General features: G+C 44.3%; 1 protein-coding gene across 2 annotated transcripts; it reads left to right on the plus strand.

Moving 5' to 3' along the window:
• The first annotated feature begins 1,847 nt into the window (after positions 1–1,847).
• Positions 1,848–22,622, plus strand: otud4 (OTU deubiquitinase 4). Of its 2 annotated transcripts, none has more exons than XM_080052319.1 (20): positions 1,848–2,294; positions 3,347–3,430; positions 3,525–3,575; positions 3,802–3,848; positions 4,432–4,504; positions 4,955–5,036; positions 5,621–5,783; positions 7,050–7,104; positions 8,089–8,191; positions 8,748–8,812; positions 9,256–9,353; positions 10,055–10,158; positions 13,130–13,280; positions 13,942–14,056; positions 14,736–14,795; positions 15,173–15,938; positions 16,268–17,464; positions 17,826–17,866; positions 18,346–19,044; positions 19,400–22,622. In XM_080052319.1, exons 1-20 carry the CDS (start codon positions 2,109–2,111, stop codon positions 19,931–19,933), a joined length of 4,674 nt encoding a protein of 1,557 aa, XP_079908445.1. In that variant the 5' UTR covers positions 1,848–2,108; the 3' UTR covers positions 19,934–22,622. The 2 variants fall into 2 exon arrangements, with proteins under 2 accessions (XP_079908445.1, XP_079908446.1); XM_080052320.1 differs by having other exon boundaries at positions 15,176–15,938.
• Positions 22,623–23,660: the final 1,038 nt, after the last annotated feature.

Below are 23,660 nucleotides of genomic sequence, written 5' to 3' on the forward strand. Positions count from 1 at the left end.
CACACAGACACACACACACACACACACAGGGGCACACACACGCACACACTGACGCACACACACAGCGAAACACGCAGACACACACACAGGGGCACACACACACACACACGGGCACACACACACACACACGGGCACATACACACTGACGCAGACACACACAGGGGCACACACACACAGCGAAACACGCAGAAACACACACACAGGGGCACACACACACTGACGCAGACACACACACACACACAGGGGCACACACACACTGACGCAGACACACACAGGGGCACACACACACACACACACACACACACACAGGGGCACACACACGCAGGGGCACACACACACAGGGGCACACATACACAGGAGCACACACACACAGGGGCACACACACACACACACACAGCGAAACACGCAGACACACACTGACGCGCACAGACACACACTCTCTCTCTCTCTCACACACACACACTGACACACAGAGACTCATACTCCCTCTCTCATATACACACACACACTCTCTCTCTCACACTCAAACACACACACACTCACACACAGTGATGCATACAGGGTCACACGCACTCGCACACACACACACAAACACACGGACTCACACTCTCTCTCTCACACACACACACACACACACACACACACACACACACACACACACACTCTCTCTCACACACACTCTCTCTCACACACACACACACACACTCTCTCTCACACACACACACACACACTCTCTCTCACACACACACACACACACACACTCTCTCTCACACACACACACACACACACACACACTCTCTCTCACACACACACACACACACACACACACTCTCTCTCTCACACACACACTCTATGAGACGAACACACTCGTCTGGTGTTGCCATAGATACCTGGCATGTTGTTGGTCTCCATGGCGAATCATTATCACTACAGGGAAGGGCAACAACACACACACACACACACACACACACAACACACACAACACACACACACACACCACAACACACACACACACACACACCACACTAAAGGTCAGAATCAGGTATCTTAAGGTCAAGGCTCGATAGAGATAGTTTCCATTTAAAAAGATTCAAGATTGTTATATTGAGAATTTGATATTTGAGTCTTTAGGCCTATAAAACACATTTTTCGTTGTTTCCCTCTTGCTCTGTGTGTGTGTGTGTGTTTGTGTGTGCGCGTGTGTGCGTGTGTGTGTGTGTGTGTGTGTGTGTGTGTGTGTGTGTGTGTGTGTGTGTGTGTGTGCGCCACGTGGTGCAGCAGGGGGACTGTTACATGAAGGGATTTTCCCGCGAAAAACTAAAATCTCCACGTGGTGAATCAGAGGGAAGAAAACACCGCGAGACTAAACGCCCACTGCAGGGGGAAAGCGTCAAGCTACACACACACACACACACACACACACACACACAGACACAGCTGGGGTTTACAGTTTCATTCAATATGTGTTCCCCTTAAAAATGCTTAATTTCTCTATCTATTGAGTTTCTTCAAAAGTATGCAAGGCTTTTATTTTGGTAGTCAAAGCTAGAGGGGTTGACAGGGAGGGTCTTATTTTGAAAAACGAGACAGAAGAAATACAACAACATGCACTATTTGGGTATTTATCTGGTAGTTGTTTGTACTGATTATACTGTATATATATATATATATTACAACTATACTCGGTTTTACATGACAAACATTATAAAACTGCGATGGTGCGTTGTGTTTAAAGGCTTTTATTTTGGTGAACAACAAGAAGCGCTGGCTATGACGCGTTGTGTCTAACTTCAATTAAACCCGCAGAGGAAGAATCAGAGCTCAGAATGGGCGTGATGCTAGTCGCGTTAGCCAGCGAGCTAAACATGCTAAACTTGTGACATTTCTACTTTCACTTTCTAACGCCGAAGGGAATGCGTTGTTGTTCTGGGCTGAAGTTCCTGGTAAACGAAACTAGAAAGCCGCCATTGCTGTTTTAGACTCAAAGTCAGTTCGTTAGATGAAGATATTTGAACTCTCCGCGCGGGTTAAAATCGACCAAACTTGTGGTTGTTTTAGCCGTTAGCCTTATTTTTAGCAGCTAACGGGCTACCTCCAGCAGTTTGAGCATGGACAGCGGCGGAAAGCCTAGAGGCGCCCGGGAAAGGAGCCCCGATGAGCGGGGAGGAGATGATCGGTGTACCGGTGAGCGTGGAGCTGAACGAGCGATGGACCAACACCTGAAAACACTGGGTCTGCATCGGAAGAGGATCGCTAAAGACGGCTCGTGTTTGTTTAGAGCTGTAGCCGAACAGGTAAAAGTGACATTAGCATTAAGAACACATGTTTAATAAGGTCACATTAAGGCCTTAAAGGTGCACTATGTAACTTTGGGTGTGTCAGAGAAGTGATACATTCCTTAGCCATAATCTCATAACTGAATAAACAAACTTTCCTCACAGGGAAATGTGATCCCTGGAACACTGTTCGAAGTTAGAAAGCTTCCTGAAAAGTTACTGTTGTTTACAGCAGCAGGGCCCACAGTTTGATTTACAATAATATTATGTATTGTATATATGGTAGTATATGTTTGGTTCCAGGTTCCTCAATATAATGTATTTATATAATTATGATGATAGAATTATTCAATACTAAGAACTACATTAAAGAGAATATGTTTAATAAAATAACTGCAGGCTCAGTGAATGTAAACAAATCCCACTCCTTTGAAAGTGTAGTTGTTGTTTACAGCAGCAGGGCCCACAGTTTGGTTTACAAACATATTCTAGTCTTACGTTTTGGTTCCATGTTCCTCAAAAATTGTTATGAATGATGATAGAATTATTTAATACGAAGAAGTACATGCAGAGAAAATATGTTTAGTAAAGTAACTGCCGGCTCTGTGAATGTAAACAAATCCCCCTCCTCTGAAACTACACAGTGCACCTTTAAAAGTATTGAACTTCCTTTACGAAGGTCTTACATTCTATGATTGCCCTTTTAAAAACTTGGAGGGGGGGGGGGGCGCCTTTAGCTCAGTTGGTAAGGCGTCCCCCTCCCGGGCCGGGCCCAGCAGCAGACCCGGGTTCGATTCCCACCTGCGGTCGTTCTCTGCATGTCACTCCCCTCTCTGCCCCATTTCAACTCTGTCTCTCTGCCCTATCAAATAAAGCATAAAAATGCCCAAAAAATATCTTAAAAAAAAAACTTGGAGAGGGGTCATTATGTGACAAAATATACACTTTTTGATTTTGTAATTAAAGGAATACTTCACCCATACGGAACCGGTGTTCTATCATTTTAAAATCGTTATTATAATATAATGAATTATGTTTTTGTTTGTTTACTAATGTCTTGCCCCGTCTAGGTTCTGCACTGCCAAAGCCTTCACACTAAAGTCCGCGCCGACTGCGTCAACTTCCTGAAACAGAACAGAGAAAACTACGAAGCCGTGAGTAACAACCTCCACAGCTGTTTGATTTAAAGGTGCAGTGAGTGATTCTGGAGAACGCTTGTTGTTAAAATCACCTTTTGTTTTGTTGCAGTTCATTGAAGGCGACTTTGAGGAGTATCTGTTCAAGCTTCAGGACCCGCAGGTAAAACACACAGACAGACACACACTCACACACACACACACACACGCACACACACACACACACACACACACACACACACACACACTCACACAGACACACACACACACACAGACAGACCGACAGACCATGTTTTTATTTCTAAATTTATTGGAATTTATTGATTATTAATGTGTGTATAACTGATATCGATGCAGCATTAATATTTCTCTGTTGACGTGTTTTCCAGCAATGGGTGGGAGAGGTGGAGATCAACGCGCTGGCCGTCATGTACAAGTAAGAATCCTCTAGTCTGTAAGGAATTGAGATTGAAGCAATTGAATCTTACGTCTGTGAACACTCTAGAGATATTCAAAAAGAAGACCCATCTTTTTAATATTGCTTTGTCTCGACTTTGTATGTTTTGGCCTTTTATTGTGTTTAAGCAGTGGCGAAGTGGGCAGGGAGATCGCCTCTGGAGTGCAGGGTCGGAGGTTCGATCCCCCGCCTACCCGCCACATGTCGAAGTGTCCCTGGGAAAGACATTGAACCCCGAATTGCTCCAGATAGTTAGCTTGCACCCTGCGTGGTAGCTGCTGCTGCTATCGGTGTATGAATGTGTGTTTGATTGGGTGAATGTGTATAAAACAATGTAAAGCGATTTGAGTCTGTGAAAAACCAGGGAAAAGCGCTATATAAGTGGAGTGTCCATTGTAACATTTACCATTTAAGGTCGTAGGAGGCTAAACGTTAGTCTTTTTTTTAAGCTTGTGTCAATGTGTGTTTGGTCTATCTATGTTTTATACATCTGCCTGTGTGAAGAACTTTTTGACTAAGTTACTTACTCTCTCTCTCCTTCAATCCCTCTGTTTTTCCACAGGAGAGATTTCTTGATTTTCCAGGAACCGGGAAAGAATGCCGTCAACATCACAGACAACAACTTCAAGGACAAAGTGAGAACGAACTCACAATATACGAGTCTTAGCTTTAGCCCTCTGTCTGTTTTTTTATTATTTATATGTCCAGGTGCATTTTATTCAGCTCATCTAAACGAGTATTTATATATTTCCACTCTGGAAAAACCCTAAGCTTCTTTTGAAGATTCTATAAAATAAAAGGCAGAGAAGATGTTTAAAATGTTAAAGTCAGGGCGCTCCGGTGGTGTAGTGGATAGAGCGCGTGCCATATTGGCTCCGGCCTTCGTTGCAGTGGTCGCGAGTTCAAATCTGACCCGTGGACCTTTACTGCAGGTCATTCTCTCTCTCTCTCTCTCTCTCTCTCTCTCTCTCTCTCTCTCTCTCTCTCTCTCTCAACTCTGTACTGTCTAATAAAGCTTGAAAATGACAAAAAAAAAATGTTAAAGTCATGACTCTGAACCACCTCTGCTTCCCTCTGTCTCTCAGGTCCAGCTGTGTTTCCTGAACGGGAATCACTACGACAGTGTGTATCCAATCAGCCACATCAAGAACGCCGCCGTCTGCCAGTGTGAGTGTTGGTCAAACTGAGGCTCTGGGGCCCAGAAATAGGTCCCATCAAAATATCTCTGAGTCCGACTTTCAGCATGTATAATATAACATCATGTTTTGCAAACTAAAGCAGGTTTTGAATGAGATTTAAAGGTGCAGTGTGTAATATGACATCATCAAGAAAGTTCTACAAAGTTCTAGAATGCAACGCTCCCTGGGTAACCCCAACTCTTTTGAATAATAACAGAAGCTACAGTGGCCTTCAAGGACAAGAACAATTCTAAATTCTAAACAATGCACCTGATGACATTCAAACCAACATGGATGCCTCCATAAGACTTACCCTCTCAATGTACAAAATGTAATATTAATATTTGTAATTCTCCGCTCAGGAGGATAATTCAGATTATTGGCAGAGGTGATTTTACACCAATGTGGACATATTTATGAATGAGGATATTGATTTTAGCTAATGAATTACTTAAAATGTTACACAGTGTCCCTTTAAAAACAAAAAAAAACAAATATGGCAGTTTTTTTTTTCAGCGCTCAACACAATAACGTGAATCTTAATTAATTCCGTTCCGTGCTCTGTTCCCATAGCGATCCTGTACGAGCTGCTGTATGACGGAGTGTTTAACGTGGAGCGCGGCGCCCTGACTGTCACTCAGCGCTTCAGCCGACCCAACGACTTCCTGAGTGATGACGTCATGAACCCATGTGACAGCAGCGACGAATCAGACGCAGGCACCGGGGACGGCAACTGGTGAGAGCGAGAGGCAGCTTAGTGCAGGAATGCAAACTAGTCACCTTTCGGCAAAATTCGACGTTTTGGAAACAAAATTGGCCATCTATGTGATTCGTGGAGATCCGTTGAGAAAATATTTTGGTGGGGGGGGGGGGGGGGGTCTGATGGCCAGCTGTGTGTGTGTGTGTGTGTGTGTGTGTGGTGTGGAGCGGAGCATGGGCCTATTAAGAAAGTGGAGTGACCATAGTGACTAACTATGATTGACGGATGTTCACTCCTATCACATGAGCTTTGACGGTCATTTGGCCAATCAGAACCAGTGTTTGTCATTGAGGGGCGGGGTCATCAGTCAGTCAGGGCGTCTGCAGGGAAGTTTACATTGTTTTCCCTCAGTCATCAAGTAGCCGCAGTACTATTACTTTACCGTGTTAATGCGCCTACTCGGTTTATGTGAATCACTTTTTAAATAAATTCACGGAGTTTGCCAACCGTTGTTTTAAAGCCGTGCGTGCGTGCGTGCGTGCGCGCGCGCGAGTAAACACGAGATTAACTATGGTGACAGAGTGTATTCTTATGTGTTTGATTGATGGTTGTGTAACAAAGATGAGGCAAATCCTGTTTGACACAATATAAATAGTTAGTTTATTGTCAGGGAATTTGGTGTGATTGATTTGAGGCTCCATGTTATTTTCAGTCTTATTTAAAGCTGGTTTTGCATTTTTAACAGTTTTTCTGAGCTGTTTTTAATGTTTTTCTTGGTAAATACCTACTCACTTGGTATTGGAAAAGTCAAGCAGGTTGGCTGACTAACTTGTTTTGCTCATTTCACTATTCATTTGATAAAGTTTTTTTTTTTTCCTTAATTCTCTTCACCAGAATACACCAATTTGCTTCTCTTAAATGTTCAAATCACAAAAGAATAATCTTCTGGGGTGGGGGGTGGGAATGCCCCCAGACCCTCCTACCGGGGTTTGTTTTCGGGCTTCTCACCTTTTTCATGGCTTATGAGTTCGCGTGCCTGTTAGTGTTACACACACGCAAATGTTTACGTGAACATGAGGACCTTTACTTTGAAAATACTGGCTTTCATAAGGTCTTGAATGTAGGAGTTTCACAGTTTGTTTTCAGAAAAGTAATTGTGTGTGTGTGTGTGTGTGTGTGTGTGTGTGTGTGTGTGTGTGTGTGTGTGTGTGTGTGTGTGTGTGTGTGTGTGTGTGTGTGTGTGTGTGTGTGTGTGTGTGTGTGTGTGTGTGTGTGTGTGTGTGTGTGTGTGTTACGATACAGGGTGGAAACTGAAACAAACACGACAGCTCCGAGATTCAACAACCAGAGTTACAGGGTAAAACACACACACACACACACTCTCTCTTTCTCTGTCTCTCACACACACACACACACACACACTCTCTCTTTCTCTGTCTCTCTCACACACACACACATCAAACTAATATAATAGAACTCCTTTACACACCTAACTAATTGCCTTAAATTGTTGAGCACAATAGCACTGGATAACTGTGTGTTTGTGTGTGTGTGTGTCTCTGCCTGTATGTGTGTGTGTGTCTCTGCCTGTATGTGTGTGTGTGTCTCTGCCTTTGTGTGTGTGTGTCTCCCTCTGACTGTGTGTGTGTGTGTGTCTCTGACTGTGTGTGTGTGTGTGTGTGTGTGTGTGTGTGTGTGTCTCTCTCTCTGCCTGTATGTGTGTGTGTGTCTCTGCCTTTGTGTGTGTGTGTCTCCCTCTGACTGTGTGTGTGTGTGTCTCTGCCTGTGTGTCTCTCTGCTTATGTGTGTGTGTGTGTGTGTGTGTGTGTGTGTGTGTGTGTGTGTGTGTGTGTGTGTGTGTGTGTGTGTGTGTGTGTGTGTGTGTGTGTGTGTGTGTCTCTCTGCTTATGTGTGTGTGTGTGTGTGTCTCCCTCTGTGTGTGTGTGTGTGTGTGTGTGTGTGTGTGTCTCTGCCTGTGTGTGTGTGTGTTTGTCTCCCTCTGCCTGTGTGTGTGTGTGTTTGTCTCCCTCTGCCTGTGTGTGTGTGTGTTTGTGTGTGTGTCTCTGCCTGTGTGTGTGTGTGTTTGTCTCCCTCTGCCTGTGTGTGTGTATCTCTCTGACTGTGTGTGTGTGTGTCTCTCTCTGCGTGTGTGTGTCTCTCTGCGTGTGTGTGTGTGTGTGTGTGTGCCTGGGTGTGTGTGTGTGTGTCTCCCTCTGTGTCTCTGTGTGTGTGCCTGGGTGTGTGTGTGTGTCCCTCTGTGTGTGTGTGCCTGGGTGTGTGTCTCTCTGCGTGTGTGTCTCCCTCTCCGTGTGTGTGTGTGTGTGTGTGTGTGTGTGTGCAGGGCCGTGGGCGTGGCCGCTCGTTGCCTGAGAGAGTGAGACGTTCTCTGAATCCGACGCTGTTGAGAAACATCGAATACGACGTCTGGCAGAAAACCAAGAGAGGTGAACAGTCTGTTTATTAAAGCTATAGTGCGTAACTTTTTCATATAAACGAATGTTGTGTGTTACATTCAAGCCATCGCCAAAATGCCATGTTCTCAAGTCAAAGTTTCCATTTTAAAGCTATAGTGAGTAACTTTTTCATATAAATTAATGTCGGTTAGATTCAAGCCATTGCCAAAACGAGTTGACGCAAAGTTGATTAAGCCTATTATCAGCTCCACAAAACTCTCTCTGTATTTCTCAGTATGGCAGCGTTTACAAACTGGTGTCGCCCCCCCCCCCCCCCCCCCCCCATCTGACACTGGTGCAGGAGCTCAGAAAAATCCCAAGAAGAGCCCAAGAAATGTTTCAGTTGTTGATTCTACTGCTAAGAAAAAACCTTCCAATAACCGAAGGCTTTACCTCATGTAGATGCACCGACAGTGTTGTTGTAATTATTCAGAATTCTTCATGGGGGGCGACAGAAGTTACACACTGTAACTTTAATTAATTTGTTTATTGTGTGTGTGTGTGTGTGTGTGTGTGTTTGATCTGTTTTATTTTAATTTATTTTCAGCTCAACAGAAGATGGATTATTGCATCGCAGCCGGGATGCAGTTCACCGCCGGAGATCGCTGTCAGGTGAGTGATGCGTTCAGGGTCCACAGGGAAAGTCTGTACAGTGGGATGTTATACATTGTTTAAAGTGATAGCTCGGTTTATTTAAAGTGTGGTTCTATTTAGTTCTTCTGCATAGTTATTGTGTTACCGTATGGACATGGCCATCAGTCAGGCGTGGTTCGGCTGTTGTTTTACTACGCGGTGCAGTCCTAGCGTATCACTCCGCCAACAGGAATGGTTTCTGTGGCTTTGTCTTGAAACCATTGAGTGAGGCAACAAGCTAAATTAATTTTTTCTAATAATTCCTTTTAAATATATAAACGTGTGTGTGTGTGTGTGTGTGTGTGTGTGTGTGTGTGTGTGTGTGTGTGTGTGTGTGTGTGTGTGTGTGTGTGTGTGTGTGTGTGTGTGTGTGTGTGTGTGTCTGTTTGTGTGTGTGTGTGTGTGTGTGTGTGTGTGTACAGGTGCGTATTGAGGGAACTGGGCGGAGCTACAACGCGACCATCAAAGAGGTTCCTCCCAACGGCCTGGTCACCGTTTACATTGAAGAGTTAGGAAAGAGGTGAGACACTCACTCACTCACTCACTCACTCACTCACTCACTCACTCACTCACTCACTCACTCACTCACTCACTCACTCACTCACTCACTCAATCAATCTACTTCGCACACAAATCGGAACATTATCGGGCAAGCGAAGTCTGATAAGAACACCTAGATAACTCGTTCATAGTCAGCATTCTACCTGCATGTATACAGGGATCGGACATCGCATATCGGAGTTCTCGTTCTGCGCTTGCTCGAGAATCCCTGCCGGAGTTTTCACAAGGAAGTGGAAGGAGACGACGTAATAAATAGTAGGGTTATTGCCGGAAGGGAACCGGACGTGGCTCTATAACCACTTGTTGAAACGGCTACAGCGCCACCTAGCGTAGTGGAGACAGCCATGCATCGGACATTTATTGAATATTTGAAAGGCCATGTATACTCAGACAAGTGACACGGTCCGTTCGAGTGTCTAGTTCGATATATGTCTTAATCCTATCTAGTCACTCACACACAATAACACACTTCATTACACTGTGGGTGTGTGTAGATACTGACGTGTGTGTGTGTGTGTGTGTGTGTGTGTGTGTGTGTGTGTGTGTGTGTGTGTGTGTGTGTGTGTGTGTGTGTGTGTGTGTGTGTGTGTGTGTGTGTGTGTGTGTGTGTGTGTGTGTGTGTGTGTGTGTGTGTGTGTGTGTGTGTGTGTGTGTGTGTAGGCAGGTGAACTTGTGGTGTCTGCGTCCTCCTCCTCCTCCCAACGATGACACCAGCTGGAGCACTGTGGTCAACAGAGACAAGAGGCTGAGCAACGGACACGGAGGTAACACACACACACACACACACACACACACACACACACACACACACACACACTCAAACACTCACTGAGAGAGAGACACACACACACACACACGCTGAGAGAGAGAGAGACAGACAGACACACTGAGAGAGACACACACACACACACACACACACTGAGAAAGAGAGACACACACACACACACACTGAGAGAGAGACACACACACACTGAGAGAGAGAGAGACACACACACACACACTGAGAAAGAGAGACACACACACACACTGAGAGAGAGAGACACACACACACACACACTGAGAGAGAGAGACACACACACACACACACTGAGAGAGAGACACACACACACACACACACACACTGAGAGAGACACACACACTGAGAGAGAGACACACACACGCACACACACTGAGAGAGAGACAGACACACACACACACTGAGAGAGAGACACACACACACACTGAGAGAGAGACACACACATACAAATATATACACATTAAAGGGGTAGTTCAGGATTTTAGACATAGGGCCTTATTCCCATGTTAGCCTTGGTGTTCTTTATCAGTGGAGACAGTTTTCAACACATTTAATTCAGTCCTTCTAGTTGCAGAGTGCGCTCGTGCTAAGCTAGCGCACGGCATCGGGGGGATACCAGCCTGCTACTAAAACAGTCTTACCCACTCCACAGTACACCCGAGGCCAATCAATTATAACGCCAGACTATCGATGTAAATGTCTGTGTTGATAGAATAATTTTAGAAATAAAACCAACCTCGCATATTGCATTTTGAGGGACTTTATTCCTTGTAGGCTGCGGCAGCGGCGGACTAATACCTAGGTTACAGGCTCTATAATAGTTTGTTTACCTGCTGCTGCCCGTACCTGTACGAGCCGGAATACACTGATGAAGAATTGAGAGGGATGCTCAAAGGGCAGAAAGAGAAAGAGCGTCTGTAGAGACAGCCCCCGCTGGAGCTGCAGCAGAGAACCGGGACAGAATGACGGTAGACTGGTGGCAGTGCAGTTTCAGTTTCTGTCCCACGCTGCTCTGTTTACTTTCTGCTGTAGTGATTCGGTTACACAGCAAAGTAAAAGTCCGCTGCTGCTAAGAAAGTAGTCCCTCAAAATGCCATAATTCATGCGATGCGAGGTTGGTTTTATTTCTAAAATTATTCTATCAACACAGACATTTACATCGATAGTCTGGCGTTATAATTGATTGGCCTCGGGTGTACTGTGGAGTGGGTAAGACTGTTTTAGTAGCAGGCTGGTATCCCCCCGATGCCGTGCGCTAGCTTAGCACGAGCGCACTCTGCAACTAGAAGGACTGAATTAAATGTGTTGAAAAATGTCTCCACTGATAAAGAACACTAAGGCTAACTTGGGAATAAGGCCCTATGTCTAAAATCCTGAACTACCCCTTTAATACACACATCGCGGTCAAACGACTGTACTTTTTAATTAATACTCCTATCAACACGGCGCTTTACACAAATGTTTGATTATTTTTATTGCAACAATCCAAAACGATGACTTTTCCTCTCCAGAATATTCTCTGTAACTTCAAAGGTTCTGCATGCTCCCAAAAAGAAATATATACACACACGCGTACACACATATATGATTCAAACTAAGATGCAAAGACTCACACACACACACACACACACACACACACACACACACACACACACACAATATCCTCACTTGTAAGGTTTAAAACTCAAAATTGTTTTTACAAAAAGGTACACACACACTCTCTCTCTCTAACCCCCTGTCTCTCTCTCTCTGTCTCTCTCTCTCTCTAACCCCCTGTCTCTCTCTCTCTCTCTCTCTCTCTCTCTCTCTCTCTCTCTCTCTAACCCCCTGTGTCTCTCTCTAACCCCCTGTCTCTCTCTCTCTCTCTCTCTCTCTCTCTCTAACCCCCTCTCTCTCTCTCTAACCCCCTGTCTCTCTCTCTCTAACCCCCTGTCTCTCTCTCTAACCCCCTGTCTCTCTCTCTAACCCCCCTGTCTCTCTCTCTCTCTCTCTCTAACCCCCTGTCTCTCTCTAACCCCCTGTCTCTCTCTCTAACCCCCTGTCTCTCTCTCTCTCTCTAACCCCCTGTCTCTCTCTCTCTCTCTAACCCCCTGTGTCTCTCTCTAACCCCCTGTCTCTCTCTAACCCCCTGTCTCTCTCTCTAACCCCCTGTCTCTCTCTCTAACCCCCTGTCTCTCTCTCTAACCCCCTGTCTCTCTCTCTCTCTCTCTAACCCCCTCTCTCTCTCTCGCTCTCTCTAACCCCCTGTCTCTCTCTCTCTCTCTCTCTCTCTCTAACCCCCTGTCTCTCTCTCTCTAACCCCCTGTCTCTCTCTCTCTAACCCCCTGTCTCTCTCTCTCTAACCCCCTGTCTCTCTCTCTCTCTCTCTCTCTAACCCCCTGTCTCTCTCTCTAACCCCCTGTCTCTCTCTTTCTCTCTCTCTCTCTCTCTCTCTCTCTCTCTCTCTCTCTCTCTAACCCCGTCTCTCTCTCTAACCCCCTGTCTCTCTCTCTCTCTCTAACCCCCTGTCTCTCTCTCTAACGCCCTGTCTCTCTCTCTCTCTCTCTCTCTCTCTCTCTCTTTAACCCCCTGTCTCTCTCTCTCTCTCTCTCTCTCTCTCTCTCTCTCTCTCTCTCTCTTTAACCCCCTGTCTCTCTCTCTAACCCCCTGTCTCTCTCTCTAACCCCCTGTCTCTCTCTCTAACGCCCTGTCTCTCTCTCTCTCTCTCTCTCTTTAACCCCCTGTCTCTCTCTCTCTCTCTCTCTCTCTCTCTCTCTCTCTCTTTAACCCCCTGTCTGTCTCTCTCTCCCTCTCTCTCTCTCTCTCTCTCTCTCTCTCTCTCTCTAACCCCCTGTCTCTCTCTCTAACCCCCTGTCTCTCTCTCTAACCCCCTGTCTCTCTCTCTAACCCCCTGTCTCTCTCTCTAACCCCCTGTCTCTCTCTCTCTCTCTCTCTCTCAGACTGGGAGGAGAGGGGACGAGGTCGCGGCCGGAGAAAGGACCTATCGGGGCCCATCTCTGCTGTCTCCACGGTGACGGGCTCAGGGGGGCGTGTCCAGAAGCAGCACTCATGGCCCCCGCAGGCCACCGTAGAGGAGCAGAAACCAACCAGGTTAGAGTTTATGATTATGATTAAATACGTGCAGTGTAGAGATGATAAGCAGATGTTATAGTGTGTGTGTGTGTGTGTCTCTCAGTGTGGGTGTGTGTGACTGTGTGTGACTCACTCACACACACACACACACACACACACACACACACACACACACACACACACACACACATACCTTTCTGTGAGAACTAATTTGAGGTTAGGGGACTAGCGATTGCATTATGTCAATGAATGTCCTCACAAGTATAGCCGTACAAACGTGTGTGTGTACTTGTTGATCAATTTTATGAGAACCAATGTGAGTGTAAGTGAGGACATTTTGGCCGGTTCTCACTTTGGGACAGGCCTTTAAAGGGCTGTTAGGCAATTATTTTGATGTTTAGGGTAAGGTGCTAGGGAATGCATTTTGTCAATTAATTTTCTCACAAATATTCCTGTCTGTCCTACTGTCTGTCTGCCTGTCTGTCTGTCTGCCTGTCCGTCTGTCTGCTTGTCTGTCTGTCTGCCTGTCTGTCTGCCTGTCTGTCTGTCCTACTGCCTGTCTGTCTGTCCGTCTGTCTGCTTGTCTGTCTGTCTGTCTGTCTGCCTGCCTGTCTGTCTGTCTGTCTGTCTGTCTGTCTGTCTGTCTGTCTGTCTGTCCTACTGCCTGTCTCTCTACCAGGAAGTCCAGCAGCTCTATTGAAGCTGTGTTGGAGATGACGGAGGAGGAGCAGATTCTGAGGAGCGTCGCTCTGGCCGAAATGCTCAACGATGAAAACAGCTTCCCTGCTCTGGGGGTCAGTCATTAGAAAAAAATAAAAGGGGGCGCCCTTAGCTCAGTTGGTAGGGCGTCCCCCCCATGGGCCTCGGCCAGCAGCGGACCCGGGTTCAATTCCAGCCCGCGGTCGTTCTCTGCATGTCACTCCCCTCTCTGCCCCATTTCAACTCTGTCTCTATACTATCAATAAAGCATAAAAATGCCAAAAAATAATTATCTTTAAAAAAAAAATTAAAAAAATCAATAAAACTTTATCTACAAAAAATATATAGGCCTACAAACAAATACAGACATAAGTATTTTATTTTTATTCTTTATTGAATTTTAATGTATAGTGTAGAAGTCTCAGTGAGTCAGAATAGATAGATAGATAGATGGATGGATGGATGGATAGATGGATAGATAGATAGATAGATAGATAGATAGATAGATAGATAGATAGATAGATAGATAGATAGATAGATAGATAGATAGATAGATAGACACTTTATTGATCCCTTGGGAATGCTCCTTCTGGGAAATTCAAAATTCCAGCAGCGGTAGCACAGGCAAGACACATAAACAAGCAAGAAAAACTCAAGCTAAAATGCACAAGTAGACATGGTAAAAAAATAAATGTACAGATTTATATTTAAATATAATAATATATAATAAATACAATGACTTATATATATATATTATTATGTTCCCGCCCTCAGAGCCAGAGTGGAATGCAGGGAGACGGAGGGAAGAAGAAACGATCCCTAGGAAGCAAGACCGTGAGTTTGTTCAATGCGGATTTTATTCTTTATTAACAAATCTCATAATTTGTCTGATGAAGTGATGTTTTGTTTTTTCTCATACACATATTCAAAAACATTTCAAGGAATAATTGCCTCCCTGTTTGTATATGCAATTCTTAAAAATATATCAGATATCAATATTTAAAGGTGGAGTCAGTGATTCTGGAGAACACTTGTTGTCAAAATCAGTGAATATCTCCTTACAATTCTGTACGATATAAAAATCTAATATATTTCTAAATAATATATAAATCATCTCAGTAATAAAAAATAAATAAATAAAATAAAATAAAATAAAACAAAACAAAAAAAAAAAAAACTCTAATATATTTCTTCTTCTGTGTTTTCTCCAGAAGAGTCCCGTTGAAGACTTGGTCAGAGCAGTGTCTCCTTCTGGTGGCGACAGACCCAAATCCTCCACCCCTCCCCTCACTCCTATCTCCACCCCTGCTGCTGCTCCTATCTCCACCCCTCCCACATCTAACGCACCTACAACCACCTCTCCCAATGCTACGAATACAAGCGAACCCACTCCCAAATACCCTGACTCCAACCACTCTTTTCTGGGTTCTATCAAAGCTACCATTCCCCACACTAACCCCACCCATGCCAATTCTACTTCTATCTCCTCTCCTACTCTTCCCGCTGCTGCCCCTATGGCCAAATCGAACACACCCTGGCAAGCTTTACCTACCGAGTCAAGACAGTATTCTCAGGTCGTTTCTCCTAGCCATATCAACGCTTCCCTACCACTTCAAACTCACACAAACTCTAACCCCACCATTGTTGCTACAGCTACAGTTTCTTCTCCTACCATTTCCAGTGCTGCCCAGGTAGCTAAATCAAGCACACCTAGCCATACCTTGACAACAGAAGAGTCCCATTCTCCCCATGTGGTTGCTCTGGGGGGTAAACCTTCCGTTGCCCCTCAATCGGTCCCGTCATCGGCTACCCTGATATCCCAACTGCCCCCCGTGCTACCGGCCCCCACCTTTATAGCCCCCATCGCTCCCTCGCTACCCAGACACTCTCCCAGTCCTCCACTCTTCCCTTCTTCTTCTTCTTCTCTCAGTCAGCAAACGGCGCAAACCAACGAGGCGCCACAAGCAACACCAACAAGTAAGAAATCTGTTCAGTTTTTAATTTTATTTTATTCTTTACTAAACGCTCACACATTTTATTTTTTGTTTTATTTTGTTTATGTGTTACACCTTTACATGTCGTCAAGGTATTTTTATTTTCAAGAAGAAATATCTGTTGATTTTGCAATAACTTAACAAAATGACATCACTATTTAAATAAAATACAGAGTGTTTTATCCGGTCAAATCTTTCCTCTGATGATCATAAATTACATGTCACAGCAAACGAGAGCATCAGTGCAAAACAATGCTATTTTTATATAGTTTTTTCTCAATGCCTTTTCTGAATTCTCTTTTGTCTTTTTAGATGCCTTGCCAACCATCGGAGGCTCCCAGACTGTACTTCAGAGCTTCCACACCCAACACCAGTCCCAGGCCCCTTCCCCGATGTCCCATACCCCATCTCCGGTGCCCCTAACCCTGGCTACAGCTACCCTGAGTGACACCCTACCCCACCATCCATCCATGCCTTCTCTACCCCAAAATCTCAGCCAAATCGTCCCAATGTCCCAACCCACAATAACCCAGATTGACCACCACCAAACCGTCCCTTATTCCACCCAAAATCAAGCCCCTGTACCCCACACCCAGTCCCAAACCCTGGCTACATTAACCCAGGGTGGCCCGCAATCCATGCCTTCTCTACCGCAAAATCTTACCCAAATCACCCAATATGACCCCCACCACCAAAACCACCATTCTCAACCCCAAAATCAAGCCTCATTTCCCCATATGCATCAGACCGCCGAAGCCCCTACTACTGGTTCTCTCCAACTCCACCAATCCAATCTCTCTCACATGCAAAACCACCAACAACAACAAAATCAAAATCAACATTCTGAGCTCGCCACTTCACCGCAAGCCATAAACCCGGCTTCCCTTGCCCAATACCACCACCAATACATGCCCCAAACCCAGGCGACTTACCCCCAAGCTACCCAGGGATCAACCCATTACCCTAACCCCCAAATGATACAGCCCCCGCACCCCTCGCAAGTCCCCCATCCGTCCGCCAGTCTATCCATCTCACCCAATCAACAACAACAACTATCGCAAAGCCCTCACATCCAAACAGAGACACACACTATAGAGTCTAATATGAATATGCCGCCTTCCACACATGCATATTCGCTTTCTATGCAAACGCACACACAAACGCCTCAAATTCAAGCTCAAACACACACACAAACACCTCAAATGCAAGCTCAAAACCAGGCCCATTCACTTACTATGGAAATGCATCAAACTCAAAATCAGAATCAAGCCCATTCACTCTCCATGCAAACGGGTCAATCTCAAGCCCAGGCCCAGAGCCAACAGGCCCAGAGCCAACAGGCCCAGATGCAGCCTCAGTCTATCCCAGGCGTGGTGCCTCTTCAGCAGCTATCCCAGCTCTACACGGACCCCCTCTACCCCGGCTTCCCCACACAGGAGAAAGGAGACATGACTCCGGCCATGACGCCACCGATGTCGGCCAACGCAACAGGCTGCGACCTGCCGCAAGGTGAGCTGGGGGAAAAACTTTATTTAAACTTTATTTTTTTTTTACACATACGGTTTTATATTTGATCAAACACATTTACAAAGTATATAAAACAACGATTTTCACACATAAAAAAAATAAATGATAGTACATTTAATAAATAACAATTATAAAATTTAACAGCCATTATCTCAACAATTATAAAATTGTTATTCAAAAATGAAATTAGATTTAATAAATTGATTAAAAAAAAAAAAAATTGATAACGGATCCTACTTGATTATCAGAACTGGACAAAAGATTAGATTGATTACCTGTTTTATAAGAGGACCAAGTTCATGTTGATATTTAACCAAAGTTTTTGATTTTTCTTCTTCTGCAGACATCAGCATCTTGAGGTTTTTCTTCAACTTGGGAGTCAAGGTAATCGCTTAAAATGATATGATAGCGTATTGTCGCAATAACTGTGTGTTACATTCTATTCTGATTATCTGCGAAAACTATCCACAATATTTGAATACAATAATGGGGCGACTGTGGCTCAGTTGGTAGAGCGGGTCGACCGATGATCAAAGGGTTGGAGGTTCGATCCCCGCCCTGCCACCTGTGTCATAGTTGTTGTGTCCTTGGGCAAGACACTTCACCCACCTTGCCTCGTGTGAATGTCGATAGTTAGCCTGCTATCGGTGTGTGAATGGTAACGTGGGAAAGGAAAACAGGTCTCCCTTGCAAAAGAGTCTTCGGTCTCAATGGGATTTACCTGTAGAAATAAAGGTTAAAAAAAAAAAATAATAAAAATAGACTATGAAAAACCAACAATGGCCTTCTATGATAACTGTAATTTAATTTTATGCCAAACCCATAAACTATCTGACACTCTCTCTTCTCTCTCCTCTCTCCAGGCCTACTCCATGCCCATGTGTCCTCCCTACATCTACCTGTTCCCTTTACAGCAGGCCTACAGCATGCATCCCAGACTCCCCTCTCGCTCTCCCTCCCCTCCTCCCCAATACAACCCTCCTAACCCCCCCAACCCTGTCCCAACACGGACCCCGGAATCATACCAACACCCCTCCCATCCATACGCCCAAACTTCCACATCTATGGCCTCTCCGTACGAACACCAAATCCAAATGACTACAACAGCAATGGCGGTGCAATCGATCAATCCATATGAACTACAAAACCCACAAGTCACTGCTGCTGATCCGCTCCATTCAAACCATCCAGGATACCCCCCCGCCATAACCCAGCCCCCCCCACACCAGAGAATGCAGCCATGGCAACAACACCAACAACCACAACAGCATAATATCGCCCCCCAACAGCCACCAAATAACAGAAATCCTAGCAGTAACTTTCAGTCAGTTATGGGGTATAATGTTGTCCCAAGTCCGAGTCCGCCGTATGGGGTTTCCCAAGCCATAAATCAGGGAGCAGCAGGAGGAGGATACCACCAGAGCCACAGTCCACAGGGGCACTCGATGTACCCGCAGTACCCCCAAAACAGTCACTCCTCCCTGGGCTACCAGACCGCAGCGACGCCCGAGGACATCCATGGAGGGGCGGCCATGGAGCAGGCAGTCAACAATAGAGCCATGGTAACGTAACACACACACACACTGACACAGACGGACAGACAGACAGACAGACAGACAGACAGACAGAGAAAGACAGACAGACAGACACACACATTCTGTCACTCACTAACTCACAGACACACACACACACGCGCATCTTTTACTGCCACTATCTCAACATTAGTTTTTATCAATACTCTGAACCAAAAATCTCAACTTCTAAAGCACTTACATCAACTAAACTTTCCATAATCATTCTCAGCACTATTCTGAAGGTTATTACAGAAGGATTTGTTCATATGTTGTTCACTGTCTGATTTATGAGACATTTTGTTCTATTAAATCAAATCCCACCTCTTCTTCTCTCTTCTCTCAGATGGGCTCTAACCCCGACATTAAGACCCTCCACCATCACCCCCACGCTGTCTCCATGGGTACGATGAAGCCTCCTAGCAACAGCAGCTCCCCCGGTTCACCATCCATCGCCAAGACAACAACAACAACAATAACAACAGGCAACTTCCCTAGCGACCCAAACAACATTCCACAACCTCAACCTCACCACGGCTACCAACAGCGAAATCACCAATACCAACAGCAATACTACCAGGCTACCCCCTCGTACGGCTTAATCGACCCCAGCCACGGGGCTCTGTCGGTGGGGTGCAGCACGGAGGATGACCTGGAGGAAATGGCGGGGATAAGGCCGATAACGTCAGCTAACAGGGGCCCGAGGAGAGGGTACAGGGGAGGGCCGGTGAGTGCGAGGACCAGGCAAGCCCATGAGCAAGGCAGGGGGCAGCAGAGAAGGAGAGGGGGGCAATCAGAAGGGCAACAGGGGCAACCAGGGGCACAAGGGGCAGGTAACTACATCCAGTTTAACTCATCCTATAGAGGTAGGGGAAGGTAGGAGAGAATGAAGGGAGATTTTTTTTGTTTTCTTTATCGTCCAATAGGGTGTCAATCGTCCCGACAAGAATTTAGTCTTTTAGAAAAAAACTGAAAATGTTAATCTTGCATTTCGGAATTATTTCCTTCGTTTTGGTCTGTCTGGTTGCTAGGGAACATAGGGAAGGTACTTTTAGTTTTTTTTTCTTCTTATTTGTGTGAGATCCTTTTGGCTTCGTTTGTTATCTCTGTCTATCGTCTCGTCGCATCTCGTCCTAGTCTCGTTTTTTCTGCTGTGTTTTTTCTTCTTCCGGTTATTAGTTTATCATTTGTTTCTTGCTTTCACTTCTAATAATTTCATTTTTTAAAAGTCTAAATCCAGCCGTTTGGTTATTGGTTTGGAAGTCAGTCTTTCCCGTAATCATATCGTCGACAAAAAAATGTATAAAAAAAAAAAAAAAAAAAAAAAAACTTGCATTGTGAATTTATAACGCAAAAAATAAAAATCCTCAAGACATTTCTTTTGCGTTTTTTTTCTCCGATGCGTCAAAATACTCGTTAACATAAAAACACTATCAGATTGTTCTTCCTCGTCAATCTCTATATTATTATTATTATTACTAGCTAGCTCATTAGCTTAGCATTCCAGTGATAATTCAGTTTAAAACCGACACGTACATGAATGAATTTACAGAAGCTAAGTCGCCGGGTAGAGTTGAATGTACAAGTTTTTTTTCTTCAATGTTAAAATCGCATTTTTCTTTAAACGGATAGTTAGACGTTATTTCTTTAGGATTTGGGGTTTTTGGTTGCGTTCCGAATCGCATACTCTTGCCTTTATATCCGTCGCATCCCCGTTTGTTTTCATATGGAGGCTTCGTCGATGTTACGTCACTTCATGTGCGCACTGGATTGTGGGTCAGAATCGCCCAAATAGGATGCACTTTTCAACACTAACAATCTTGGCCGCATGAAGTAGGACATCCGGGTACTTCTAACCATCCTAAATCTGGCCACAAGAATCGGGACATCCTAAATCTTTTTTCTACATACTATATAGTAGAAAGTATGCGATTCGGAACACAACCCATGTTTGTTTTCAAGAGACTGACACCATTCTTATGCATAGATGCTAAATATGTAGCTACTGCTAACTTAGCTGGTATTAGCTAGCTGGTATTAGCTTAGCATAACAACTGTGCGCTGATAGAAAGGGCTAATGTCTCTCAAGCGAATACCAAAGTGTAAAAACAACAATTTGAATGTGCGGTTTTTTTAGACGTTATGCTAAGCTAATAATTTTCTGGCTATTGCTTCATTATATAACATACAAAAATTAGCAAAATGTCGAATTTCCGATTTTTCTAGCAAGCCTTGAAAGCAGCATAACACCCGAGCGCTTAGCATGTCCTTAGAAAGTATCTCAGCAAAAATATATAGACTATAGTTCAGTGAGCAGGTCTTCTAATTCTTCTTCCAAACGCTTTAAAATTAATCAATAAAAATCAGATTTATTTTGACGGTAAACATGATCGTTAGAGAAAGTTTAAGAGTCGCGTCGCTGCTGCAAAAACGTACAAACTGTAAATAGATCAAAAGAGCTGAACTTGAACACACACACACACACACAGTCAGTCGCAGTCACAAACACACACACACACACCAGACGCTCTTACACACACACACACACACACACACACACACACACACACACACACACACACACACACACAGTCAGTCGCAGTCACAAACACACACACACACACACACACAGTCTCTCACTCTCTCTCTCACACACACACACACAGTCTCTCACTCTCTCTCTCTCACACACACAGTCAGTCGCAGTCACAAACACACACACACATACACACACACACACACACACACACACACACACACACACACACAGTCTCTCACTCACTCACTCACACACACACACACACACACACACACACACACACACAGTCTCTCACTCTCTCACACACACACACACACAGTCTCTCACTCTCTCTCTCACACACACACACAGTCTCTCACTCACTCACTCACTCACTCACTCACTCACTCACTCACTCACTCACTCACTCACTCACTCAGTCAGTCACACAGTCGCACACACACACACACACACACAAGAAGCTGCTTTATGTAGATTTTTGTAAATGTCCGTCTTGCTGCTGTATCTTTACAGAAGTGTATTAGGGCCACGAGAGAGAGAGAGAGAGAGAGAGAGAGAGAGAGAGAGAGAGAGAGAGAGAGATAATTATCATTATATACTATGAAAGAAAAGTCGGAAATGTCGACGATAAACATTCCGTCGAGAACATTCTAGAACATTTCGATTAATTCTAGAACTTCAACATTTCGATTCATTTTTTTTCTCAAAGTGCATTATGAATAAAATAAAAAATCTCTCTAATTTGACCCTAATCCCCTTCCGTAGTTTTTTTCACGTATTTTTTCTTTTTTCATTTTTCCGTGTGATATGTCTGTCTCTCGTTGCGTTGTCGGAAGGGCTGGGGGAACTTCCTGAGATTCAGTGCCTTACTACGTTTGGGACTTTTTTTTTTTTTTTAACGTTTAATTTTCTTTAGATTTTTTGAGTCTGGGGCGAAACACTGCTGTACAGAAGAATGTTTATTTGTTTGTTTGTTTGTTTGTTGGATTTTTGTATTTGTGGTTGAATAAATAAAAACGTTGGTTCAGAATGTTGTTGTGCTGCTTTTCTAGTAGCTGTATCTCGTTTTTTCTATCATTATAACATCGCTATTATAATATATTTATTGAGGCTTTTCTTCCCTCAGTCTTCCCTTGGCCCTGCTGTCCTGTTAATCCTAACCCTATTTGACTATGTGTGATGTCACACATGGCAAAATGTAGGTTTAGACAGTGATACCATAAAACACTCTTTCTGCCTTTTCTCAGGCTAGGATGAACTGATTTCTAAAATGTTTGCACATTTATACTACATAGGATCTCAGAGTTCAATACACCTTCATATTTCCACCGGTGAAGTAGGTCTTAAGATGCAGTGTGTAACTTTGTGAGTGTTCGAGAAGTGAAACATTTTCTAAGGTTTATTCTCATAACTGAATAAACAAACTTTCCTCACAGGGAAAATGTGATCCCTGGAACACTGTTTGAAGTTAGAAAGCTTCCTGAAAAGTTACTGTTTCACTGTTGCTGTTGTTGTTGTTTACAGCAGCAGGGCCCACAGTTTGGTTTACAAACATATTCTAGTCTTGGTTCCAGGTTCCTCATAATAATTTGATTTAAGATGATAGAATTATTCAATACTAAGAATTACATGTAGAGAAAATATGTTTAGTAAACTAACTGCAGGCTCTGTGAATGTTAACAACCCCCCCCCCCCCCTCTGAAACTGTATTGTGCACCTTTTAGAATGCATGTATTTGTATGGTATGTGTCAACAAAAAGTTAAAATTGTTTAAAATGTACCGCTTCTCTCTGGTATGTAAACAAAGGGGCCCCACCATAGCTAACAACAGGCCTGTTTACAGAGCCTAGGCTGTGTATTAAACCTGCAGTGTGTAGAATTTTGGGTTTTATTTCCCAGCAGATTTTGTAGAAAGTAATTATAATGTCCATAAGTACATTTAATTTAGTGCATAATAGCTGAAAAAAAACGTTTTGAATCATCTTTTTTTCCCTTAGAAAGGGTCTGATATATGTCCATATTTCTGCATATTTTGGACCAAGGCCTAGTGCCGCCATCTTGAAAGTGT

This window comes from Ammodytes marinus, assembly GCF_949987685.1.
Source record: "Ammodytes marinus genome assembly, chromosome: 23".
NCBI classification, from domain to species: domain Eukaryota; kingdom Metazoa; phylum Chordata; class Actinopteri; order Uranoscopiformes; family Ammodytidae; genus Ammodytes; species Ammodytes marinus.

Excerpts from the sequence above, each read along its gene's own strand:
- otud4 (XM_080052319.1), top strand. The coding sequence starts at position 2,109 with ATGGACAGCGGCGGAAAGCCTAGAGGCGCCCGGGAAAGGAGCCCCGAT. Across the intron at positions 5,037-5,620 it reads GAACGCCGCCGTCTGCCAGT|CGATCCTGTACGAGCTGCTG; the intron begins GTGAGTGTTGGT and ends CTGTTCCCATAG. Across the intron at positions 7,105-8,088 it reads TCAACAACCAGAGTTACAGG|GGCCGTGGGCGTGGCCGCTC; the intron begins GTAAAACACACA and ends GTGTGTGTGCAG.